Source organism: Python bivittatus, unplaced genomic scaffold (assembly GCF_059951505.1).
Source record: "Python bivittatus isolate LINGU-HERP-01145 unplaced genomic scaffold, Pbiv_v1 ctg000570_np1212, whole genome shotgun sequence".
NCBI lineage: Eukaryota > Metazoa > Chordata > Lepidosauria > Squamata > Pythonidae > Python > Python bivittatus.
In genome coordinates this window covers 8,414,338-8,441,682 of record NW_028277097.1, presented here as the reverse complement: position 1 = coordinate 8,441,682, position 27,345 = coordinate 8,414,338, and the positions used below count along the sequence as shown (strand labels likewise).

Sequence of the window (27,345 nt, the reverse complement as noted above, 5' to 3'; positions counted from 1 at the left end):
TGGAGATGGCTGGTGGGGTGATGGGTTTGTCCCCCCCCCAGCATCTTGCAGGTTTTTAGGGCTAAAAATTATAGGAGGTTTTAGGGCATTTTTAATATATGTTTTTAAATTATTTATAGATTTTATCCATGGTTGGAGGGACCTGTGTTTTTTCTTTTTTATTATTGTGAGCCGCCCAGAGTCACCCGTTGGGGGAGATGGGCGGCATACAAGTTTAATAATAAATAAATAAATAAATTCTGGCCATTGGTTATTTCCTGTTTTCACTATGTTTGTATATAAACTGACAACAACCCCCCATTTTTTTTTTGTTCTTTTGCTGGCATATTCCCAGAAGTATTAAATCCTTTACTCGGTTATTCATAGGCAAAGTTTAAAATTGCCATATCTACATTGTTATTGCAATCCTGGAGTATATGAACTGGAACCAGCTGCAAATTACTGGCTAATGGGTGTATGTATGATCTATGAATTCAAGATGCTCAGTCTGGGGATTTATTTTTAGTAACAGTACAGATCTTACTGTCCAAGCTCTTGAAAATCTGTCCTGGTTTTCTTCCAAATATTTCAGTTTTAACAATCTAATTAACATCATATACCGACTTGACTGACAATAAGTTCCATTAAGGAAAGCGGAACTCATAAGTAAATATATATAGCAGTGCACAATGCATGGTTGCTAATGATTGTTTTTCAATTGTTGCTGCTGTTAAAAAGTCAGAAACATTTGCTGTCATACTGTAAATCACCCAAATTTACAGGTCATTATCTACCTTTCTCCCCTTCTCCCCATCTAAATAACTCGGAACATACTTCTCTTGGATTTTGTTTTGCTTTCCTGTTTTGTCTGAAGTTGGGTCAAAGCCTTGAAAACTGATGCAAAGTATGCATTCGGAAGCAGTCCCTTTGGTACTTTGGATCGCAGTATGAAACTAAAATGCTTTCTATGTTTACTTCGGAAACTTGTGCAGGATTAATTTGTATATATATATTTTTTAGCTTACACCAAAGTAATGGATCTCTCACTAACTTGACAATATTAGCAGTAGCATGCTGTCTGTCATCCTCCTCTTGAAAGTGGCATAGGATATAGTGCCTTTAATTAAATAGAACAAACAATAGGAAAAGAAAGAAAAGCAAAACAACAGAAATTTTTATATATATATATAAAATTTATATATATATATATATATATATATATATATATATAAATAATATATATGTTTTTTCATACATGTATATCAAGTTCTACAATAGTTTCAATGATATTGATTACTAGTATTTGTAAAAACTAATTGTGTTTTTTTTGTGTTGTAAAGATCAACACTTCAGATAATTTAGGTGCCCATGATACTGAAAATACTGCTAGTCCAAATCAAGATGTCAATAAATGTAGTTATAAAGTTATTCCCAGTGGATAGAAACAAAATATTTATCCTTTAACATAGGAAATGATAAAAACTCATTATCATCCAAAATTGATCTGAAGTAAAATTCCAGCATCCATCTAGTCTTTCATGAAACAATTTTTTAAAATCAGATTTGAAATCTAGATTAACCCATGGCATCAATTCGGCATGGAAAAAAAGATCAACATTCAATTTTCCAGAAATAGCATACCACAATTTTCAAATAAGTGTAGTAGGGACAGGATAGCTCTAATTTGTTTTGAATTCCAAATTGTCCAATTAACTAAAAGTACTATGTACCAATATTCCAAAAGGGCCCAGGAAGGAGAAATTCTACTAAGTGAAGCCACCCAAAATTTGGTCGTAGTTAACATATATGCATATTAATATAATCCAAATTTTGGGAAACTAGAGCCTCAAGCCTTAACTGACAACTGCATCTTTTTGCAAATATAACTTTGGAATTGAAGAACCCTTAGAAATTTACATAATAATGTATTAAGGGTTTGAATAGGTTTTCCAGATAGGGGTATGGAAAATCCATGTAAAATATAATGTATCCTGGAAATCATATTCATGTTGAGAATGTTACCCCAAAGGCTAACGCTTAAAGAGTCCCATCTATCAATAGCCAAAGAAAATTCTTTGGGTATCTTATTCATGTTTAATATAATTATTTAATTTAATTATTTGATTAATGTTACATAGTATAAAATCATCCAAGTTGTTGATTCAGATATGGTGATCTGGTTGTGATATCTGTCACCCCATTGATTGCCAGGGTTGATTTGGCTGATCTGGCTGGCTAGGCAGATGTCTCTTTCCTCCCTCACCGCTCCATGTGCATTCTTCCTGAAGCCACATCCTCAATGAAAGAGGATGACCATCGCAGATAAAAGGAGTGTACCAATCATCAGTCAAGGGTATACGATAGCTACGCTCCTCTACTAGAACCTTCAAACAATATATGGTTATACTATTATTATCAATGTATTAATGAACAACAGTTACCTATTGGCATCAGTTCTGACTTAGGCCAATTAACAGAATATCCCAGTTTGCCTGAATAAATTAATCAGGTGCATCAAACCTGGAATTTAAGTTTGCAGCTCAGAAATAAAAAATATCAGTGTGTTATACATATATCTATTTTAATGAATATATTTAAGTAATATATTTGCAAGAACAAATGAAATGGATAGAAAGGAATTCCAGTTTATTGGTCTATATAAAAAACAAATCCTATTTATAGTGAAATTGAAGTTCACTAAGAGTTTTTCTCTTTCTGGTATGATGCAATGAACTTGACAGTTCTCTCTATTTGGTGGCAGGTGGTGGCTTCCATCTGTTCTTATAAGGATAACATGGTTTCCGTTCCCTACTGGTTTCCTTATAATGGCAGTGAACTGGTTTCAGGCTGTTTGCTTTTCACCTTGCCAGAACTAGCTCTCATATTACTTCCTGTTTTAAGTTTTCCCTCCTCCCCACCCTCTCTTGCTCTTGGAAAAGTTTGGAGCTTCTCCCTTCCCTTCCCCCCAGGAATGTAGCCCTGGAAGGATTTGTAACTTGTCCAATGTTTCTTTCTATGTCTCTGCGAATGTGGAAGAATTGTCCCCATCTCCTTTTACCAGGGGAACTAGAGGAAAGGAATTTCCAGTTACTCTGTCTATTTTGGGGAACCGGGGGCAGAGGGGTAGGGAGGAATATTTGTCTTTTTCAGAGAAAAGACAGCAGCTGTAGGAGAGTAACCTTAACATCACTCTTTAGGCATGCTCCCAAGTCTAGAACTCTTCTCCAGTGAGTGGGAAGTTCCATCCCATTCTGAGAATCAAAGGCAGGTGGGGGTACATTGTCTGGCACTGTTACAATTTCATCCATTATTACTCCTGGTCCAGAAGTATGTTCAGCAGGTGCAGTGTGAGGAGAGTTATTCAGGTTCCCTATTGTCAATAATCCTCCCTCCCTTCTTCAAACCTGGCCAAGGAAAAATGGAGCTTAACATCTAATAGATGATAAGGTTCACTGCAAAACTGGGCTGTGAATTTAATGTCCCTGTCAGAAATGAGTTGATTAGGTGTACTAGGTGCTTGAAAATGCGGCAGGCAAACAAGTATGGGTTAGAGCAGCTGTTAAGGCCTACCTTGTGGTGGTAAAGTGTCAGTACTTCTCTCCCCTTATAGCATCTGTGAATAGCTGTCCTGCAACCCTCTTTCAGGTGACATGTGCCCTCTTGGGTAGAGGTGGCTCAGAGAACCCCTTGCAGGGGTTTGTGGAACAATTTGTTCAGCATCTTTCAGACTCGCTCACAGTTGGACACTGGTCTTGTTGCAGGTCTGGGGGAAATGCCTGGGGAGGAATCATGCCTGGTTATCTGGGAACAATTTGAACCTGTTGGGCCTGAGGAAGTGGACAGAGTCCTTAGGACTGTGAATTCAGCCACCTGCTCTTTAGATTCATGCCCCTCCTGGCTTGTTAAAGCGGCCTGGGGGGTGTCATGTGAATGGGTTCTAGCAGTGGTGAATTCTTCTTTGAGTGAAGGGATTGTTCCTTTACCTCTCAAGGAGGACTTGGTTCACCCCCTCCTCAAGAAGCCATCACTGGACTCCACGATACTGGACATTTTTGTCCAGAATCTAACCTCCTCTTTTGGGGGAAGGTGGTTGAGAAGGTGGTTGCCAGGGTTCCCAAAATTGACATACAACTCCCCTAAAAAGATAATTTGTACAATCCCCATGAATGAAACTAATGATTTCATTAAGGTTATGTGTGGAGAAGAAATAAATATGCCTACCTTTTAATACTTACATTTTAATCTATATATCAGATAAAACAGTAACAGACTTCTACATTGTTATGAAATAAAACTCTATCATTGGGAATAAGCAATCACATTTAAAACAATATTTTTTAATGGGAATAAAGCGTTTCCTTATTTTTGTATGATTCCTGAAATCTGGCCAAGTCAAAGACCACACTTAAACCGCAGAGAAATGTTGTAGCACTTCATGTTAGAAATCCAGAATTTTAGTGTCGCTAACATTAATTAAACTTAATTAAAAATTAGAGCCTGGGAGCATACTAATGTTCTCCCAGGCTCCAATTTTTAGTTTTCAGTTAGGGTTATAGTTTTCTATTTAAATGATAATATGATATTAGCTTTAGGAACACATTTTTGGTATTAATGCTATTTCATTAGAATGTTAAATATTCATATTTAAGATGCTACTTGAAATTATTTTTTTCTGATGTGCTTTTCTCTGTTTGTTGTCTGACTATCTCTGTTTTATACTAATCACTGACTGAAGTAAAGATTGACTAAAGAAGAAAAGGACTGGAAAGGAAAAAGAAAGGAAAACCCCCAGATATCAGTTCTTAAAATAAAAAAAAATAGTTTTACATAATGATTAGTTGAATATAATTCATTGATATTAATTGATATTAATTACTGAGCAATACAGATAATAGAAAAGCAAAAATGGAGGCAAACTACAAATGTCTGATGGAAGTTTCTCAAGTTATATTCATTTTCCATTGTTTTTACAGTTGTGTGAAAAAATACTTGTAGTGTTTAGATTTTTGGATGTTTTGCATATCCTTGCCACTGAAAGCTAACAGAGCTACATGTGAATCCTACTGATATATAAAGGAATATATGTGAACAAAGTACACCAAAGTTGATGCTTGTTTCATTTACAAATGAATACATACAGCATGCAAAGTGCCATCGCAAAACTGTAATTGGTCCCCCTAAGATACAGTAATTAGCCGTAATAACCGCAACTAAATGTTTTTTGTAATTGGTCATCTCTCACAATGCTATGTAGGAATTTTTGACCATTCATCCATAGAGAACTCAGAAATCTCTTTCTTGATTAGGCAAGTTGCTTTTATATAGCTATAGCTCTCTGTGTTCTGGTATTACCATTTATTTAACTTTTCTCATCTGAGGGAATAGAGCTTATTGCACCACAACAAACATTTCATATATCCACTTTGTATCATTGTGTTAAAAATGTCAAAGCAACATATTTAACCCTTTCAGCCAGAATAACAGATTACCTAAAATACTACATATGCAATCATTCTACATAGGAACTGCTGTACATTTTTACTACTGGAAACTCCATGCCTAACAGCAGATTTTTTTTCCCTTTCAAAATACTAATAGCAAGGTATAAAGAGATTATGTTCCTGCCACATCATTGGAAATTAATGGCACTGGTAGAATTGATCAGCAAGATGCCCTTGTGACAGTTTTGAAAGCTTGTTGACCTTTCTTAGCAAATCTCTTGATGATAACATTAGTAAAATATATTAGTATTAATTCAGTTACATTCTGGAAGGAAATATGTTAACAATAAGATATATTCTCAACTATAGGCTGTGAGTGTTTGCATGTTTATACTGAACAATAATGTGGTTTCCTTTATTTGTTGGAAGTATATCTTGAGAATCCTAATCCATGGTTTCCTTGTAGTTAAATTTCAAAATAAGAAACTTTAGTTTGAAACAACAGTTTCCTATTAGCATATAGTTTTTTTCTGTGCCTTTTATGCCACTTTAACCCGGAGTTGTGGTTTGTTTCTTGTTTCCATGAACTTTTCTCACTGTGCCAAGAAACAAAGACAGCAAGAAAGAGTGACTTGAAAACAAATCCACTGTAATGTTGTACCTGCTCTCGCTAGTGCTTGCCAAAATTCTGTCTTTACTGGTCTCCATTATTTTCACAACTGCTGCCCATGTATCCCAAAATATTCCTATTGCCCCTGCTGCTCATCTGCTTTATCATATTGCTGCCTGCTCATCCAGCCCAGTTTACTCCTCTTAATAGTTAGAAATAGCAGCTATGGAATGTGTGCAATGTATTCCTCACTGTAATGATGTATACAGAATAAAGAAGTTGTAGTTGGCTGTTACAGATTAACAATGTTGTACTGCTCAATAGGAAGGGAGAGAATTCAGTAGTAAGGGAGAAAAACTAAAGCAGTTTGTTTGTCAGTATCCTGAGCAATCAACACATTTGATATAGTTTCTAATGTTTTTTGGTACATTTCAGGGGAGCATAATGTAAGAAGTTGATGCTCTCTGACTTAATACTATTCAAACACCACTACCCCTGAATTTTACATGGGACCCCTGGGAATAATTTTATATGTATATGTATATCTGTATGCATATATCTGGAGTAATATAATACCATTAAATTATATTTTTAAAAGAAGAATTTTTATTCTGTTTTGGATATGAAAGAAACATTAGCAGAATATTGCATGTACTCAGTAGAGCTATGCTGGCTCCTTTTCACTGCAGTCTCTTTGCTGCAGCTGTTTAAGAATAAAATAATTAAATAAATGAGTTTTATTTAAGAATAAAATCATCATCTATATAGATTTGTTTATAATATATATCTATTCAAGTTGATTTAAATATTTTTTAAACTCTATTCTTGAATGAGATCGCTGCCTATTTACAGTGGTACCTCGGTTCACGAACTTAATTTGTTCTGTGACTCTGGTCGCGACCCGAATTGGTCGCGACCCGAATCAAATTTTCCCATAAGGTTCAATGTAATTATGGTTAATCCGTTCTGACCCCTCCGAATTTGGTCGCCAACTGATTTTGGTTGCGACCCGAATCAATTTTCCCATAAGGTTCAAGGTAATTACAGTTAATCTGTTCTGAACCATATGTTGTTTTTTTTTAAACCACAAAAATATGACACGAAGTACAGTACGAAGAGAGAGAACGCTAACCTTGCTCAATGTGACTTCTGGCGTGGAGGACAGGAAGGCGGGTGGGGAAGCGGTTATTGCTTGGAGGGAGAGTCCCCCTCCCTACAGGAAGCCACGACCACGTGTCACGGCAGGGAAAATGGCCGCGGATCCTGTTTGTCACCCGATCCGGCGTTTGCCAACGGAAGCAAAATTTTGTGAACGGTGCTGTTCGTGACCCGAATTGGTCGTGAACAGAAGTGTTCGTGACCTGAGGTACCACTGTATTTATATATTGGATTTATAGGGCCACGCAAGTCAAACAATGTGACTCTGTGTGGCATACAAAAACAGTAAACATAAATAAGCATAAATGTTAAAAAAACAACTCAGTATGTAAAATTCAAAATGGCAACCAAACCTTTAATTTTGTTTGAGTTTCTTAATTAGACTTCCTACTGAATCTCCTGGGAAGAAGCTTCAAAGCTTTTGCACACTTCATCAGGGCATTCTCCTCATCCCCAATTTCTATTTCATTACGTGAGTGGGGTGCTGCCTCAGCTGCCTTTAAATCATCCATGTATGCCTTAATTCTTCTGCCTTTTTAGTAATTACCTTTCATAGACATCTTTTTATTATTAATCTTGCCAGTTAGTTGGATATTAGTCAAACAGCAAAAAACATCAGGAAAGCTGGGTTGGGAAGAGAGCAATTGGCTTAGCAGACTGTCTTCTTCGGTGGCCTGCTATGCCCCTAGTGAACAAGAAGATTTCATGTATTTGATGGCCTACATATTTCCCTCCAGATGGGAATTTTTATTTGTTTTAAACAAAACTGCATATTTGCAACAAATATAGAGATTGTGATTTGATATGGAATATGACAAAGCATCTGCCTCAATATATCTACTATTTTATGAGTTTTACAGATTTTCATTTCTGTAAGATGCCTGCGAGTAGATATGGTAACACTGTTTAAATATCTGAAAGGTTGTCATGGATGTCAAACAGCTGAAGACCTGTGTTCTGTTGTTCCACTGTGTAGGATACTGGATAGTGGATTCAAGTTACAGAAGGCAGATTCTGAGTGTATGTTTTCCCCTAGAGAAACAACAATAATTAATTAATGATTAAAAACTTATATGCCACCTGACTCTTTTTTAATAGTAGTTTTATTAAAAATTATAATTACAACAATAAAAGACTAATACAAACTAGAAAAGGAAAAAGAAAAAATTGAAGGTGCAGAGAAGAGAAAGAAAATAGAAAAGAAATAGAAAAGAAAAAATAATATAATAAGGAAAAAGAAAATAAATTATCCAGGTCACTTTCTTGGTTTGTTATTTGTATATCCCTTTTCATTATTAAGACATCAGCCAGTTTCTTTTGTATGTCCAGTGTAGCATCTTTTTCCATATCATTCTCGTAGCATGTCATTTTTAAATCCACTTTCAGGTCAGTCACAATCTTGTCAGGTAAAACTTGTTCCTCTTTCATAACATCTTTTAAACACAGTCTATCTATGGAGGCAGACACTCTTAAAATTAACTTCTGGGTCCATTGTTCACAAATATCCTTCAATATGTCCAATGTTAAATTACTTTGCTTCATTCTGTATTGGTAAGTTAAATTTAAGTGTTCTTCTCCTTTAATTGTAATCTTTAGTTCCTTCTGGTACCCTCTAGTGTCCATCCTTCAAAGTCTTATCCTATCATTATTTTTTTTTAAAGAGAATTCAAAACAACAGCATTTTCCCATGGGAAGGATTCTTTTAATTAATTCCAAAATCTTATTTCAAATTTATCTGGACCCCTTAGTCTTTTTGTAACTTTCCAAAATCAAAGTTTTAATCACCCTTTTACTGTTTATTAAAAAAAATTTTTTTTTTAAGTCCTTAAACTTGTATTTAAAACTTCTTTCACTAAGGATTGAAGAAAACTCACCTGGTGTTTTCAAACTTGTCAGTCTAAAGGTTCCTAATAGCTAAAAACCAGTTAAGAAATAATTACTGAAAGTGATTAGAAAAGAAAGTATGAGAACCTAGTGTGCCAGTCGTGGTTTGAACAAGATGGCTATTCCCTCACCTCCTGAGCTCTAAACCCACCAGAGACCACTATCTTGTAGTCTCCTTGTGAGGAGCACTTGTGGGCAATTTCAAGTCCTCTCCTTGTTCAGAGGGGAATTACAAAGAGCTGGTCTACTTGTCAACTCTTCATTCTGCTGCGGTCATCAACTCTGCTTGTAGCAGAGCTGTCCTCAGTTCACCATTTCTTCCCTGGAAGTTGCATGCTGCCCAACTCTCAATGACTCTGTGTGGATGAGATCCCCATCAATAGGTTAATTATCTCTCTGGAATGCTTTAGTTTATATTCCTGTACTGAGCAGGGGGTTGGATTTGATACCCTTAATCAGGGACATCCAAAGTGGTAAATATCGACCCCCAAGGGTCAAACAGACTATCTGTTATTATTATTCATAGTACTATCAGTAAATAGTAAAGTAGTATTTATTAAATTATTTTCATATAATAAAGATTTGGGGGGTCAATGAACAATCTGAAACTTCATGAAGGAGTTGATGAGCTGAAGAGTTTGGAGACCTCTGCTCTAAATGGTCCCTTCTGATTCTGATTCATTTTGCTTTAGTCTGTTTCAGTTTTCCCAATTTCTAAATATCTCATTGTAAATCCCAGTTATACAGATAAATGTTTGTTCTGTTAGTGCCTGCATTATCTGCTTATTAACTTCAGTAAACTGTTACCGTTGTGGTGAGCTTTTTCTGAAGAGTCCAGTGTCATGTTTAATGATAAGCAATATATAAAAGCAGGTACATAATTGTAAACTTTGCTGTTCCCAAAAGCTTTCAGTGTACAGTTTTAACAACTTGACTGCATTTCAGTCAGCCATCCCTGTAACTTGGCTACATGTCTGAATCAGATCTAAATTAATGTATTTGCCATGACATTTTTTTTCCATTAGGATCTTTTAAGGACAATTTTAAATATTAAGCTTTGTTGGTATGCTTATTTACATCTAACCTGATACATGCAGCATAAGGCTTATTATTTTTTGTTTCTTTTTATAACTGTCAGTGATAAAATCATCTTTTCCTTTCTGTTCTGAATTTTAAAAGTTTAAATGGACAAACATATAACTAGTTTTATAGATAACCTTTCCTGTTTAAATTGACCTGAGAATATTGTGTGTTAAGCAGACTCTGTACATAAAAAAACCCCCATAGCTTTAATATGGAAAATGCACATTAGTTGCATATTATTTGTTTTTATAAAAATAGTATCAATGTTATTAATGCTTTGGCTCCTCAGGCATTTCTAAATGCTATTTTTAATAGCTATTCCAAAATTAGCATGACAATAACATATCTTAAATACTAGCTAAAGTTTATACAGTTTTTTATGGAGCTCCCTTTTTCTATTCAACAATGTTCTTTTAATTTGAATTATGTCATCTGTCTCCTTCAGATTAAAAAAAATACACTAGATGCTCTGTTTATAGTTAAGTGTATATATTCAGAGGATTTCCAAAACATTTAAAGATGAAAATATAATATTACCATGAGTAATATTGATTTTTGAAGTTGTATAATGTAATGATGCCAGTGGTCATTATAAGTGTGGACCAAACAACAAACTATTACTCCTTTGTAACAGGATAGCAAAGCAGATTATTTTCTTCAGTCAAATGTTACATAATATTGAACTATATGTGTTCTCTCTTCCATGTAGAGTTCAATGTAGCAACAATTTAGCATCCTCCATTGTACTCAACAGAGAGCAGGAAAATTAATGCAGATAAGGCAGGCCTCCTTTCTAATACATACAGACCGAAGTCTATATGTATTAGAAAGAACTGTAATACTGTCTTCCAGTATTCTGCTTCCACCATCCAGTTTTAGTGTCATCGTAATATTGGCAACATGCCTTTTAGTGTCTGTGATTTTAATGAAGCTGTACAACTTTGCATCTAAAAAGAGATAGTTAATCTAGTTGTTTATTGCACATAGACTTTCCCCATCTCATCTCTTGTCATTTCACAGTATTCTTTTATGCTTGTTTACTTGGGAATAATCCAGTTCAGTGTAGCTTACTCTTATGTAGTCTTGCATGGTATATAATTCTTTTATGCACAGCAGTACTTGGGTGCAGCAGATGATTTGTAGGCTGCCTGTACCTGAGAAAATTTCTTGAGCTGTTTTTCATGTTGATTTGTTTAATATTTATTTTACTCACAGTTCTACACTCTTGCTTCTCAGCCAAAAGCTAGCAATTACATACAGTTAATCAGAAAGGACTTGTAGCAGGATTATAATTCTAAAAGCTATGACATAGAAGAGGCAAAGGGATGGAGAAAGAAGAAAAAAGCTGAGATATCAGTTTTTAAATACAGTTCAGAAAAGGAGAGGCCTGATGAACCTGGTGTTCCAGCTAGGCTGATAGAAAATAATATCCAAATTAAGTAATATTTCTTAATTGTGTCTAACAGAAAATAATGGTATACATGTGTTGCTTGAAACTGTGCTAACTCAAAAGCAGCAGGAATTCCTGTTATCAACTAACATAGCTATTTTTCCTACCTCTTTAAAGATATTTTTATTTCCAATACATACTGACATTTCCCTTATAAAGTTCTGAGAATTTTGTGTTCAAATAACAGAGTTTGCATTATAACCTAATATAGGTAGGAGACAATTAACTATATTTACTCTTCATTTAAAAAAAAAAAATCAACAGAATTTTGAAATGCAAAAATTAATTTTGGGTTGGTGTCAGTAATGTGTGCTAGCAATTAATCTGACAATATACTGGTTTTAGATAGATACAGATATACACACATACAGTGCATTCGGAAAGTATTCAGACCCCCTTTTTTCAATTTTGTTATGTTGTAGCCTGATACTACAATCGTTCAAATTCATTTTTTTCTCATTAATCTACACTCAGTACCCCATAATGACAAAGTGAAAACAGAATTTTAGAAATGTCTGTAAATTTATTAAAAAGGAAAAACTGAAATATCACATTGGTGTAAGTATTCAGACCCTTTGGAACAACACTTGAAATTTAGCTCAGGTGCCTCTTGATCGTTGCTGAGCTGTTTCTACACCTTGATTGGAGTCCACGTGTGGTAAATTAAATTGATTGGACATGATTTGGAAAGGCACACGCCTCTCTATAGAAGGCCTCACAGCTGACAATGCATACTATATCAGAGCAAAAGCCATGAGGTCAAAGGAACTGCCCGCAGAGCTCAGAGACAGGATTATTGCAAGGCACACATCTGGGGAAGGCTACAAAAGAATTTCTGCTGCACTGAAGGTTCCCAAGAGCACAGTGGCCTCCATAATGCTCAAATGGAAGAAGTTTGGCACAACCGGGACTCTTCCAAGAGCTGGTTGCCTGGCCAAACTGAGCAAACAGGGGACAAGAGCCTTAGGAAGAGAGGTGACCAAGAATCCGATGGTCACTCTGACTGAGCTCCAGAGATCCTGTGTGGAAATGGGACAAAGTTCCAGAAGGACAACCATCACTGCAGCCCTCTGGGCTTTATGGCAGAGTGGCTAGACGGAAGCCTCTCATGCAAAACACATGAAAGCCCGCTTGGAGTTTGCAAGAAAGCACCTGAAGGACTCTCAGATTGTGAGGAACAATATTCTCTGGTCTGATGAAACCAAGATTGAACTGTTTGGCCTCAATTTTAAATGTTACGTCTGGAGGAAACCAGGCACCGTTCATCACCTGCCCAATACCATCCCAACAGTGAAGCATGGTGGTGGCAGCATCATGCTGTGGGGATGTTTTTCAGCAGCAGGAAGTGGGAGACTGGTCAGGGTTGAGGGAAAGCTGAATGGATCAAAAGACAGAGATATCCTCAATGAAAACCTGTTCCACAGCTCTCAGGACCTCAGACTGGGCCGAAGGTTCACCTTCCAACATGACAACAATCCTAAGCATGCAACCAAGACATCACAGGAATGGCTTAGGGACAACTCTGTGAATGTCCTAGAGTGGCCCAGCCAGAGCCCTGACTTGAACCCTATTGAACATCTCCGGAGAGACCTGAAAATGGCTGTCCACCGACGGTCCCCATCCAACGTGATTGAGCTTGAGAGGATTTGCAAAGAAGGATGGCAGAAAATCCCCCAAACCAGGTGTGCAAAGCTTATCATGTCATACCGAAAAAGACTCGAGGCTGTAATTGCTGCCAAAGGTGCTTCAACAAAGTACTGAGTAAAGGATCTGAATACTTATGTCATATTTCAGTTTTTCCTTTTTAATAAATTTACAGACATTTCTAAAATTCTGTTTTTACTTTGTCATTATGGGGTACTGAGTGTAGATTAATGAGAAAAAAAATGAATTTGAACGATTGTAGTATCAGGCTGCAACATAACAACATTGAAAAAAGTGAAGGGGGTCTGAATACTTTCCAAATGCACTGTATATAATTTTATTTACTCTTGTATGACCTCAGTCACTGAATTTAGATCCTTTTTATATATGCACCCTGAATTTTTGTACGGGTTGGTATCAGTACAGGTAGTCCTCGACTTATGACCATTCATTTGAAGTTACAGCGGCACTGAACAAAGGGACTTACAGCCAGTCCCTGAAGTTACGGCTGTGCAGTGCCCCCATGGTAATGTGACCAAAATTCGGATGCTTGGCAGCCCACCTGCACTTACGACCGCAGGGGCACTTGCTGGGGCTTCCCAGGATGCCGCGGCTTTGTGCCATGCTGCTTGTCCAGGCTGGGGTGGCTGAGGCTTCCAGGGGTGGCTGCAGCTTCGTGCTGTGTTGTGGCTCAGGGGCTTCATGCAGCTGCAGAGCCATGGTGTGCCAAGCAGCCCTAGAGCCCCACAAGGCAGAGTGCAGGGCAGCCAAAAGGGCAGAGATGGGGGGAATAGGCAGTTGGTGTGAGTTGAAGATGAGGCAGTCCCTTACCTTACTGAGGCTCTGGGCTGAGAGGGAGCAAGCCAGAATGGCTTGTATCGGGGTGGGTCCTCGCCTAATGACCAGCGTGTTTTGGGATTATGATGGCAACTGGGACTGCCCATCACTAAGCGATGTGGTTATGTGACGACACACTTTACGGCTGTATTGCTTAGCGATGGAAATTCTGGTCCCAATTGTGGTCGTAACTTGAAGACTACCTGTAATGTGTGCTAGCAATTAATCTGATGGTGTACTGATTTTATATATCATATCATATATCATATCATATATCATATCATATATCATATCATATCATATCATATCATATCACATTATCTCTTGTATGACCACAGTCGCTGAATTTAGATCCTTTTTGAGTTTTTATATTCATAGCTCCTGTGTATACTATTTTAAGAAAACTGATGCTGAGTTTCACAAGGTTTGATCAAATGTATGCTGTATTTTCTACACATTTCACCTGTTGAATTCAGAATATAATTCAACATAAATATTATTGCCAAAAAGTATATTTTTATCTGAAAGTATGTTGTGCGCCCTCTTGTGGGCAAATAGAGCATATATATAGAGAGAGAAAGTGAAGACAAATTTATCTTATGAATGCATATAGTTATGTTTGTATACTTGCATAATGGGATGGGAAATTATTAAAATCTTCAACCATTATCTTACTACAGATTAAGTTCCATCAGCATTATTAGTATTGGTACTCTTAAACAAGATTCTTGGGTCTTGATACTTACAGTATTTCTTTCTTGATCTAAAATATATAGTGAAGGACATTCAAGTGCATGTAAGCTAATATCTACACTGATCAAGAAGAACGTATTCCTGACTTCTACCCTAACAAATAAAAAAAAATGGTCTTACATTTAATTTTTTCACCTCTTTTTAAAATCCTTATCAATTATTATTCTAGTATGGAGTGTAAGGTGTTGTATTGAGACCAGGAATCCCCAGGTTCAAATCACCATTCAGCCATGGAACTCACTGAACAATAGTTGCTCACTCATGATCACTCAGCCTAGCAATGTTGATCAATACGAGAATTTTGATATGGGGATAAAATGAGAGGACGCCACTGTGTATGGCACTTTTTGTTCCCCAAGGAAAGCAGTGTAATAATAATAGCTTACTAGTTAGAAGACTTGTCAAGAACAAAGCAAAAGTAGCCACCAACTTTTTATTATATCATATTGTAATTTTAATGTATGTTACAATGTTATACAGGTAGTCCTCACTTAACGACAATTGGGATTGGCAATTCCATTGCTAAGCAACATGGTCGTTAAGTGAGATATGTGGCTACGACAGACTTAACCACTTCACTTCTGCCCCAGTCCTTAAGCGACCCACTCGTGGTTGTTAAGCCAGACATCACTTGACTGCAACTTGCGATTTTACTGCTGGCTTCTTCATTGACTCTGCTTGTTGGAAGCTGCCTATGAAGCATGCAAATGGTAATCACGTGACTACCGGGACGCTGCGATAGTCGTAAGTGTGAGGGCTGGTCGTAAAGTTACGTTTTCAGTACCATTGTAATTTTGAATGGTCGCTAAACAGCACAGTAGTTAAGCAAGGACTACCTATACGTTTGAACTGAAATTGTTTTATTCATTTTTTTCAGTCAGCCTTAAAATAGACCAATAGTAAGCATACTGATTTAGAAGTTAATGTATTATCAAAATAGATGTATTAAATCTTTAGTTTGGTTTTCTTGTATCTAGAATGGCCACCTGGCTATGCTTCAAAAGCACCATTAGAATCATTCAACAAACTGAAATCATTATCTCATACTAAAGTGATTCTTAGACTTCTAAGGTGAAATGTTCAAAAGTGAAAGTGATTATATTTTCCCAAGCTAGAATTGATCCCAAATCTAAATATACAACATAAAAGTCTAGAGTTTAGTAAATGAATGCTAATTTGTAAACACTGTTTTAACTGAATATATTGGTAATTCTATAATATTTAAACATTTTTTAGACTTCTTAGGCTCAATTTGAAGGTATTTTTATTCCTAATAGGAAGCAGCTCTTATTAATTCCACTTATTATAGCTTGCAACATCAATTAAGCATGGGGAATTGGTTACAGGTAGTCCTCAGGTTATGACCCTAATTGGGACTGGAATTTCCATCACTAAACGAAGCAGTTGTTAAGTACAACATCATGTGACCACACTGCTTAGTGATGGCAGTCCCAGTTGCGGTCATCAGGTGAGGACCTGATGCTTCTCCTGCCCTGTGGGAACTGCCTCCACTTCAACTCCCCCCACCTGCTTATCTCCTATCTCTTGCCTATCACTCTCTGCCCCCAGCTGATCTTTGTCTTCTTTGCCATGCCTCTCTGCTTTTGGGCTTGCCGACACCAGTTGGCCTCAAGCTCCACAGTGTGGGGGTTCTGTTGGTGCTGGCTCACCTCTGCTACCACCTCCCCAGCTACCTCCCCAGCCACTGAGCTCCTGGCAGGCCTGTCCTGCTTCAGCAGTATCAGACTAGCACTGTCTGGGAGGGCTCTGCATGCTCCATGAATTCCTGCCCCACCCAAAGAAGTTCCTCTGTTGCCCTATGCAAAGGAGGGAGCTGTCCAGAGAGTGCCCCTCCCAGACCCCACCACCCTACTGGGAAGGGAAGGGGCTGGGGCTGGGGCTGGGGCTGGGGCTGGGGCTGGGGCTGAGGCTGAGGCTGAGGCTGAGGCTGAGGCTGAGGCTGAGGCTGAGGCTGAATCTGAATCTGAATCCTCTGTGCTGCTGCTGGCCGGGGCAATCTTCCCACTGGACAGTGAGGCACGGACTTCCTGTGGTGTGTTGAGATTGCTGAAGTGGGGCAGGCCCATGAGGAGCCCAGTGGCCAGGGAGGTGTTGGCAAGTGGTGGGGGCGCCCTGCACAGCAGGGCTGACAGAGCTGCACACCATGGAGCCAGTGTTGGTGAACCCAGTGGGGGGAAGGGGAGGCAAAGAAGAGAACTAAGGTCAGCTGGGGGTGGCAGTGGCGGGGGGATGACAGTGGGCACACGGCAGTGGAATACAGCGGCTTCATCAAAGCCATGTTGTGCAGGGCAGCCAAAATGGAAGAGATGGGGGGGAGAGATAGGCAGATAATTGAAGCAGAGGCAGTTCATGCAGGACAGGAGAATGTTGCAATGGTTGTAAGTGCAGGCTGGTCGCCAAGCACCCAAAATTTGATCACATGACTGCAGGGATGCTGCAATGGTTGTAAGTCCATTTTTTCAGCACACCATCGTAACTTTGAACAATCACTGAACGAATGGACATAACCCGAGGATTACCTGTATTAACAAGCCAGTTATCTATGTAAGTAACTTATCCAGATATTATATACTTTCTTGGGTGGTTGTTGTTTTCTAACAAGTTAGTCTGATAGGAAGTTCATCCTGATCTGGATAAGATCTGTCATGAGATTAAAAATAGAAATGGGAACTACATAAGCAGTCCCTGAAGTTCAGACATATTCTGCTTGGATCAGTTGATTATACAAATTAGACTGTCAGCTTGGATATTGAACCCATTATCATATTTCAGCCAATCCTAACTCAAACTGGTTATGAGAAAAAAATAGGTAGAAGAAACCATGCATAATGTTCTCAGCTCCTTGGAGGAAAGGTAGGATATAAATTCAACAGAGTTCATCAGCATGATCCTAACTCCCTCTAAAGGGTTCCTGTGCATATATGCTTTATTCCAATGCATTCAATAGCATTTCTTCAGTGTTTTAATAACTAGAATAACTAATCAACAAATTATTTGACCTCAAGTACAATCATATCTCTGGAATGCTTCAGTCATTGTTTTCATTGATTTTGCCTTGTTTCGCTCATTACCGAAAGACCGAATCTGTATCCATCAGGGAATCAATGTAGGGGCCACGATGAATGCATAACCCATACAATCCACATGACTGCAAAATATGTTGAAGTTCATACATCATGTATTGGGTATTTACTTAATCTATTTTATGTGTATTTTAAAAAGATTGTAGAAGTATTTTATATCTTCCTTGTTATAGCACATACTTTGAAGAACAATTGCTTTTACTTGTGAATAAATCAATTCAGAGATCCCTGTACAAGACTGATGAGTGCTATTTTAATAAATGTTAATTGCAGTTTTTTTCAACTTTGCAGATAAATGGACAAAATTATCAATCTGTATAAAGTTTATTTGACTATATGTGAGCCAGAATGATTTGGATAATACAAAATCTATTTCTGCAGTACTGTGACCAATGTGATTTGAGGTTCATTTAAGCCATTCTAATAGATAACAGGATTCTGGTTAAACAACACCTAAAACCATGTACTGCATCATATCTTTATTGAACTTTCTCTTACTACTATACCCTGAAGGGTTAGTGACATCAAATGAACATACATCTACAAGACTGCTCCAATTATTTTTCTTGTATTGATCATATAGACTACTCACTTTATCCTAGCTTTACTTTTCATAGCTTTCTTTTACATTGAAATATTAAATAAAACTCTATGCTGTTTACGATTTTTTCAAACTTGAATTCTGTTTTGCTTTGCAAATGGAGTCTTTCTTTCTCATTCCAGTGTGTGGGAGATGGGAAGTAATGATAGCTGGCACCCGAACTAAAATCTGTGTGTAAGCACCACCATCCCAAGCACTTCAGGATGAATGGGGATATGCCTCATGTTCCCATCACTACTCTTGCAGGGATTGCTAGTCTTACTGATCGTAAGTATCTTTCTAAGTAAATTCTTCTTAAATTAAAACTTAACAGAAATTCTCCTTGTACTTATGGTATGTATTTCTGTTTATATCAGAATATCTTTTGGAATGTGATTCCTTAAAGAAATAAATGTATATATAAATAGGGACAGTTAGAAGTACTGAGTAGTTTATCTGGGCATGCCTTGGCTATTGCTATAACAAATCTCTACCTAGTTTTTCTTGGATAGAATAGAGGTACTTTGTGCTTTTTGATCGCAATCTGAGAACAGGGGAAAACATTGTTGTACCACTTTTGTGAATATGAGTGCAACTGTGTATTATAGTGCAGTATTCTTACCCCCAGATTCAACCTGACAGAGAAATACTGTATTTTGAAGTTAATTTATTTTTCAGTTACAAAAAGCAAGGCAGTTAAATTAACCCCCTATCCAATAAAAACCTTCACAAATATAGGCAATGAAAATTGTGCACTGGATGGCAAGGAAGCCCCAGCCTTCTCCACAATATTTTGTTAAGCTCTAAGCAGGAGGGCATTGATTCAAGGATAACAGATAGCTGGCCAATTCTTGATGTGTAACAGATAGTTAGTTATCTGACACTTGATTGTTACACACAGATATGCAGAAGAAGAGAATAGTAACATGTAATATGGCATGGAAATAGAACAGGCTTCCCTAAGCCCTCTAGGTACATTGGAATTACAGCTTCTGGAATTCTTAGCAGGCATTATCAAGTTGGGGAAGGCTCAGAAGTATCAATAGTAACTAGTGTCAGAGGCATTATTACTGGAAATGCTCTGAATCACTGTGTTTAATACTGCAGGAGTGCTAGATGGGAGAAGAATTTAATTTTCTAAAATGTTGATTTTTTGATGGAATAATGTTTTATTCTTAAACATTTCTAAACAGTTTTGAACCAGCTGCCTCTTCCATCACCTTTACCCGCCACAACTACAAAAAGCCTGCTCTTTAATGGACGAATTGCAGAGGAGGTGAACTGTCTTTTGGCTTGTAGGGATGAAAATCTGGTTTCACAACTTGTACACAGCCTCAACCAGGTGTCAACAGATCACATGTATGTATTTAAAGCAAAGCATTTCAAAATTGATTATCGTGTGTTTAGAATGATCAAAGGCAGGTTATAGATATTGCTGGGTTGTAGAAATCAAGCAGAAGACATTATACAGATGTTATCACCAACTTGTTACCACTTATATAATTATAAATTAATCAGATAGCTTTAATCAGACATCACTATGGACAGAGTCCATATATAAGAGGGAGAAGAATAGAGAAAGAGAAAAAAGTATCTCCTACAATGAAATGAGAACCAGTGTAGTGTAATAGTTAAAGGGCTGGACTAAGAGTGGGGTGAGCTAAATTCTAATCTACCCTCACCAAAAAGCTCACTGGGTGATGTTAGGCCAATAAGACTCTTCTAGTTCAATCTACTTAATAGTATTTGTTGTGGGCCAGTATAGGAGGAGAGAGCACTATATATGCTGCCTTGATCTCCTGAATGAAAGGTAGGATATAAATCAAATAAATCAATATAGCTTAGTGATCTAGTGAAAAGTGAGTGACAAGATACTAACAAATGAAGCAGAGTAAGGTAATAGATTGCAACACTAATGTTGTAATAGTGTGACTGCATCATGATTTTCAATATCTTTTCTGCTTTTGGTTTATGAATCATGTTTTAAATATACTGAAGTACTGGATCTCAGAATGTTGTCAGACTTGTGTTTTTTTTAGGGCTGTGAAATAGACTAGATGTTAAGGTATTAATTTATAAAAATATCACATGTTGTTCATGCTTTTCACTTATAGTGTTAAGTGTAATAATTTCAAAAGAGTTAAAAATTGTATTAGAGACATAAAATCATAAAATTATAGCATCTTAAATCCAGGACAAGAATATCAACAATAGCAGAACTTACAGCAACTCAGATTCAGTTAAAAGCTGGGTAAGTACACAGGTTTTTAGTGCTGAAATACTGTATTAGATTCAGCTGTAAATGAGCAAAGGTGGAATTCCACAGCTGTGTCTTCTGCCAGTGATGGGTTGCTTCTTAGAAAATCCCTGGCAAATGCAGTACCACTAAGAGGATACCCTTAACAGTTCTTGAAACCCAGGCAAGTACATAAAGTATAGAGCTACTAGATATCCAGGTCCTAAGATATGATGAATTTTGTACAACACAAGTATCTTAAATTTGCCTTAGTAACAATTGGTAGCTATTGAAGCTCCTTCAGAATAGTTGTAATATGTTCATGGTGAGTTGCTTCCTTCAGTAAGTGAGATGTGGGATTTTGCACCAGAATTAGCTTTTAGACTGATTTCAAAGGCATCCCTATTATAAAAGGATATTATAGTAATCCAATTCTGAAGTTAAAAGTACATGAATCCCTATGTTCAGGAATTACCACACTGGTTGTAATTATGCCTATTAATAACAGTAGCTTGAGGAGGTAGAAAATCTACAGGCTGTATGCAGCTCCTAGTCCCATTTGTATAGGCTCAGGACTGTGTTGTTGAAACTTGGTGGCAAAATAGCAGTTTGTGGTGATACTGTTTTCTGTCATTCTCTTCTGCTCTTTAAGCAATAAAATAAATGCAAATTTAATGTAATTATTTTCTTTAAAGTTGCCCAAGCCCCTTTAAAAAACACTAAAATTCAGTGTTACCAGCTCCAGTGATGTCACTGCATCACAGCTATGCCTTTTGGAGACCTCAGAAGCTGAGTGTAATAATAAAAACATTCGCCCTTGTCCCCCTAAGCCAAAGATATTGTCATCCCTGATCTGGGATCAATTACAGATTATTGGGAGAATAAGCCTGTCAATAAAGAGCAGTATCCATAATGCCTGGATAAAGTCTTCTATACAGCCCTTTCTACAGTCCTACTTTATGGATTTGGTTTTTGGGGGCTCACCCAGTTCACCACAGCATTCAGACACCAGTCAAAGGGGTTTTCAGTTTCAACAGATGATGTTGAGAAATAGAGATGAGTATCATCATGTATTATCAAACCTCAATCCCAACACCTAATGTCTCCCCCAAAAGCTTTGTATAGATGTTAAATAGGAATGGGAAAAGAATGGAACCCTGCAGAACCTCACTGCAAAATTGTCAAGAGCCAGAGGTATTCTCTTCTGAACATGGCCTTTGCAAGTACTAGTAAAAGCATAATAACAGTACCTACAATTCCCAGTGTATAAAGCTGATGCAGAAAGATAATGCAATCAGTGTATAAAAACCCACTGAGAAATTGACAATCAATACTTCTTAGTTTAAAAAGACAGTTTACAATCTTGGTAAACATTGTAGTTATTTATAACTAGATTGGTAGAAGAAATCATAAGTAGCATGTTAAACAGGTCACTGGAAGTTCACTGCTGTTTTAAAAATGGTGAAATTACATTTTAAACAAACTAGTCAGCCTTCTTTATCCTATAGAAGTTGTGTGCTTATTAGATGCTATTTTTCTAAGAGATACATTTTTAAAATCAGTGCAAAATTAGGAGTAATTTATCAAGTGTTTTAATTAATAGGAGAGTTAATAATGGAGAGACTCATTAATGCAGTGAGAGAACCCACTGCATTAAGATTAAAACAACTACTGTACTATAATGTAGAGAACTTACATGCATTTATTCCCTGCCACAGAGCATGAAGAAGAAGAAACCATCTCCATCTGAGAAAAATGCACTTTGTACACTCTGCACATTGATGATCTTTTATGAGTTTTCTAATTCATTGCTTGCATGCTTAATAATATTCTCATTGGTTCCTGTAACTCTTGTATTTCCTGTATCTCTCATCAGAGAATTGAAAGATAACCTTGGCAGTGATGATCCCGAGGGAGATATACCAGTCTTGCTGCAGGCTGTCCTGGCAAGGAATCCTAATGTTTTCAGGGAAAAAAGCATGCAGAACAGATATGGGGTACAAAGTGGTGAGAGTTTTTATTCATTTCATTATATTTTTAAAGCAAGATAACAATCAACTTTGTTATCTTTCTAGTGTGACAGTGTGAATGGATTTTAGATGTAACTTCAAATTTGTTGGTTTATTTTATTTTTTAATAACATGATATATGTATCCTGGTCATTTCAGCCTAGAACATTGAAAAAAATCCTATTCAGACTAATACCAGAATAACAATCCCTTTCAAGCAAGTGCAGTATTCCTAGAAAAAGTCATTTTGGCATGTTCTTACATGTTGAAATCTACATTCAGGAATACTTGTGTTTGAGCATCACATTTAACTATGATTTATTGTGAAATCTAAATGGACAAATCACAGTTAATCTACTGGTCTATCTTTGTAAGTCCCTGGATATAGAGTTGCTATTTTCAACAAAGGATTTTAAGAAGCCTTTCCAAAGTACAGTTTCGGTGGTAGCATACTACAGTATGTGTATCCTAGAGAAGAGATACATATTGTTGAAAATGAATCATGTACTTCTAGGATTATAGCTAAACTACATAAGAATTTGTTCTGCTATCTTACATGTACTGTCCATATTTGCAACAGCTTTTTTGCATAATGATTGTGGCTGTAAGAATTGTGTTATGAAGCTGACAAATTGGGAGATAATTCAGAACTTTCTTCTTCTTCTTTTTTTAGGAATGATGATGCCACAGTACAAACTTTCTCAGAATTCCATGCATGGTAGTCCTGCATCTTCCAATTATCAGCAAACCACTATCTCTCATAGTCCTTCTAGGTATATAGCTTATCATCTTTCCAAATTATGAAGTATGGTTCTTTGGGTCCATAACAACAAATATTTATTTATTTTGATTTCATTTGATTTATACCTCATTGAAACCTGTGAAGTATATGGGATACAATAATTTGGATGTACTTTTAGTAGTTTCGGCAATGCTAGGAAATTAATAGGTGCTTGATTCAAAGTGCACTGCTTTATTAAATTTCTAGCATTTTAAAAATATTGTCTTTATTTGATCAAACAGAACAAAGAAAACAGTAGTGTAAGAGAAAGAAAGCAATAAAACAACATTGTTTAGACATATAAGGCCTTCTCATACACACAAACACACGTATATGTATATGAGATTTTAGACGACAATACCAATAAAGGATTATCATATTTCATTGTAATTGTCCATACATAATCTATATCTGTAAGCAACCTGTTCATAAATCACGTGATATCAGGCCTTCAATCCTCTGAGTAATTGGGTTCATAAATTTATGTTTTAAATACTGCAAGCCCAATCTCTTAGTAATAAGAATGGTACAGAGAATCTTTTTCTGTTGTTCAGCTGTCAGTTTCCATGTAACAGGTATGTAGTTAAAAAAATATATGAATGTCCAAAATTATTAGTGTCAAAGTCAAATTAATAAATGTTATTACTTCTTCCCAGAATACAATAACCTTAGGATATTTCAAAAATATGTTTTAATGAAGTGTATTTTCACTGGATTTCCAACAACAAAATGATTTAGTCACTTTTTTTCCTGCACAAATGCAGTAGGATCCAATAAGACTGATCTTTTTTAAAATAAGGAAGATTCTAATAGCTACTGAAATTTATAAACTGATATTAAAACAGTTTCCCACTACAGACATGGGGATCTTATTACTTATTTGATTCAGTCTGTAAAATTGCACATCAAATAAATTTATCAATGACCAGTATTTATAAAGTGTGTTATTAGAGTTATATAAATGCATTTACTAATAAAATTTGAAGAGAAACTGGAGTAAGGCATTTACTAGAAGCTGTTAGAAAAAGGAGAAGTAGTTAATGCAGCTTATGATCAACTAAATAATCAACTAAATGATTAATAAAAGAATAACTGCAGGCAGCTATAACAGACAGCAGGAGTGTACTTTTTTAGACAGAACATTTGTGCAAGGTTACAAATTTAGCTGTTATGCTTGTTTTGTGTAGACACCATATGTTGTTGTTAGCTGCCCAGAGTCACTGGTTTGAGATGGGTGGCTATATAAATTGAATGAATGAATGAATAAATAAATAAATAATAAATATGGGTTCATAACAAATATTAGTGAATACTGTATTCTTCAAGCAAGTCAGTTTGGATTCATACAGATCCCATCTTTCTTTTTTACATACTTATGTACATGTTCAGATAATAATTACATAACTATCTGAAATGTGCAGATAATTATGGTACAACAGTAGCTTAAAAACTGCAAAACTAAAATGTTACATGCTTTTACCACTAATTTGCTTTGTTGTTCAGTTCTTGGCTGTTCATTTTGTCTGGCTGATCTACCAAGGATGGGAATATTGATAAACAGTGATTTGGATCCAAAGAACCAAGCATAGTTCTTTAGATACAGAGAATCAAGAAGAGTTACAGAAATACAAGTAGATGGCTTCTTATGATGCAATGTCATGTGTGATGTCGTATTATTACAGTACAATGGAAACATGGTGTTTAAAGATAGAAGTTGTCATAAAGTTTAAGATAACTGCAATAAGGTTTTGAAAAAATATTTCCATATAATAAAAACTCTGAATTGGGGTCACCTTCTTTGGAGACAACAAAATTAATCCTGAATGGTGATTTCAATACCTGATGTTTTAATAGAAGAAACTCTCTTGTCCTCTTTTGCTGATCAGCCTTCTATGATCTGAAAGGCTTTTTGCTACTCCAAATTCAAGCTAATATATAATTAAATTATTAGGGAGACATTATATTAGTGCTCTTATAGTATTTATCTGGATTTTATTGCAGTCGATTTGTGCCACCACAGTCAAGCTCTGGTAATAGATTCATGGCACCACAAAACAGTCCAGTGCCTAGTCCATATGCTCCTCAAAGTCCTGCAGGATATTTGCCATATTCACATCCTCCAAGTTACACGCCTCACCCACAGATGCAACAAGGTATTTTTCTTCTTTTCAGAACATGCTAAATTGTACCGTATGCTTGTAGTTAAAGGGATAATGCCTTTAAGTTAATATTTCTTAATAGTGCCAGTTGTGAAAGAGGTGGAGTTTGTAAGAGAAAAGTAATGGATTATATGTTGAGTAACTTTTGCTCTGCTCACTTTGAAATCCACCCTATTCAGTGCTATTATGCAGGCTGTGGCAGATTACTAAAATGGGAATCCTGACTCAAGAATAATAAAATTTTCATTGGCCCATCCTAGTTGATGAAGATGGCTAATCTGGTGTTGTAATGGAATGTGAGAATAATCTTGGAAGACTGGGGTGGGGAGAGAGATACTGCCTAGGGAGCCATCAAATAAAAAGGGGGAGGAGCCTGCAACTAAGTAACAGACAGAGAAAGAAACTTAGAAAGGACCCATCCTAACTGATCAGGCAGTAAATAAGGACAGCAAGAGATTTGTACTTTCAGACTTGCAAGATTCTGTTAATGTAGTGTAACAGTAAAGTAGAAGTAGCTCATATGGTCATGTTTCCTGTCTGGTTTACCTGGGAAGGCTGACAGGTATATATGTTTCCAATTCTTGCTTCCCAAATACTTTCTTGCAATATAATGTAGTGTTTGCATTATAGTGATGGAAAGGATATATTCATATAATGGTTGACATCGTCATCATCATCATCATCATCATCAATATTTTTATTGCCTTTTGAAGTGGTTTGCCATTGCCTTCCTAGGGCTAAGAGAGAGTAAATACCACCCAGCTGACTTCGTGCCTAAGGCAGGACTAGAACTTGAGGTCTCCCAGTTTCTTGCTTGGTGCCTTAGCCACTACACCAAATTGGTTCTTGAGGATGACATTACTCTCTAGGAAACTTTAATATAAAATTCAGAGTCATCTTTGGGTAAATATAATGTGTGTGGTATCCAGTGGATACTAAATTTCCTGTCATGAAACTTCATGAATTTCATGAAGAAATTGTATTTCTAAGCATGATATGAGGCACATTCACAAATAGGTTAAAGTTAGGGTTGTGCTAAATTTTCCATGTATGAACCATTCTCTGTTACATTTTTCTACTATGCAGTATAGAAGCATTTTATTTGCATGAGACTTGCTGTTCTATAACAGTGTCCATATTTCATACGTGCCTTTTGCCTCGGATACAGATTTTCTTAATTCATGTTCTGGATTATGTGTTTGAGTTATAATGTTAGATTCAGTTTTCTTTTTGTTCTTTTCCAAATCTATGCCACATATTTTGATCCATTGAATTTATTTTTTCTGCATTATTAACCAGTTCAAGTGTAAATTGACTCTTGCTTGGCTATGGGATGAAACTGTGGCTAGAGGAACAGAAATTTTAGCCCTGTACAATGATCTAATTTATATCACTCTTTGTAACCTTGGCTACATGAATGTGAAGGGGAATTAGCAACTCCATCACATCATACCAAAAGGACCATTTGCTGTGACCAGTGTTTTGTTCTAAATAATCTATCCTGTGCTGCACATCAGAGTAATTATGGGAATCTGACTGTGTCTGATATGTCTTTGTACCTATTCCATGTTCACATATTGGGTTCATGTTTGACTATTAGAGTTATACAATTTCTGAAAATTTTGAAGTGATGGGGA

At 36.5% G+C, this 27,345-nt stretch overlaps 1 protein-coding gene across 3 annotated transcripts in view; it reads left to right on the top strand.

Moving 5' to 3' along the window:
* NIPBL (NIPBL cohesin loading factor) overlaps nucleotides 1–27,345 on the top strand; it is a 184,207-nt gene that overhangs the window by 58,759 nt on the left and 98,103 nt on the right. For all 3 annotated transcript variants that reach the window (XM_088153054.1, XM_088153055.1, XM_088153056.1), the window contains exons 2-6: nucleotides 18,667–18,811; nucleotides 19,717–19,882; nucleotides 22,636–22,766; nucleotides 23,442–23,541; nucleotides 25,551–25,702. In XM_088153054.1, coding sequence (XP_088009180.1) covers nucleotides 18,748–18,811; nucleotides 19,717–19,882; nucleotides 22,636–22,766; nucleotides 23,442–23,541; nucleotides 25,551–25,702 — 613 coding nt within the window. In that variant the 5' untranslated portion in view covers nucleotides 18,667–18,747. The remainder of the gene's footprint in view (nucleotides 1–18,666; nucleotides 18,812–19,716; nucleotides 19,883–22,635; nucleotides 22,767–23,441; nucleotides 23,542–25,550; nucleotides 25,703–27,345) is intronic.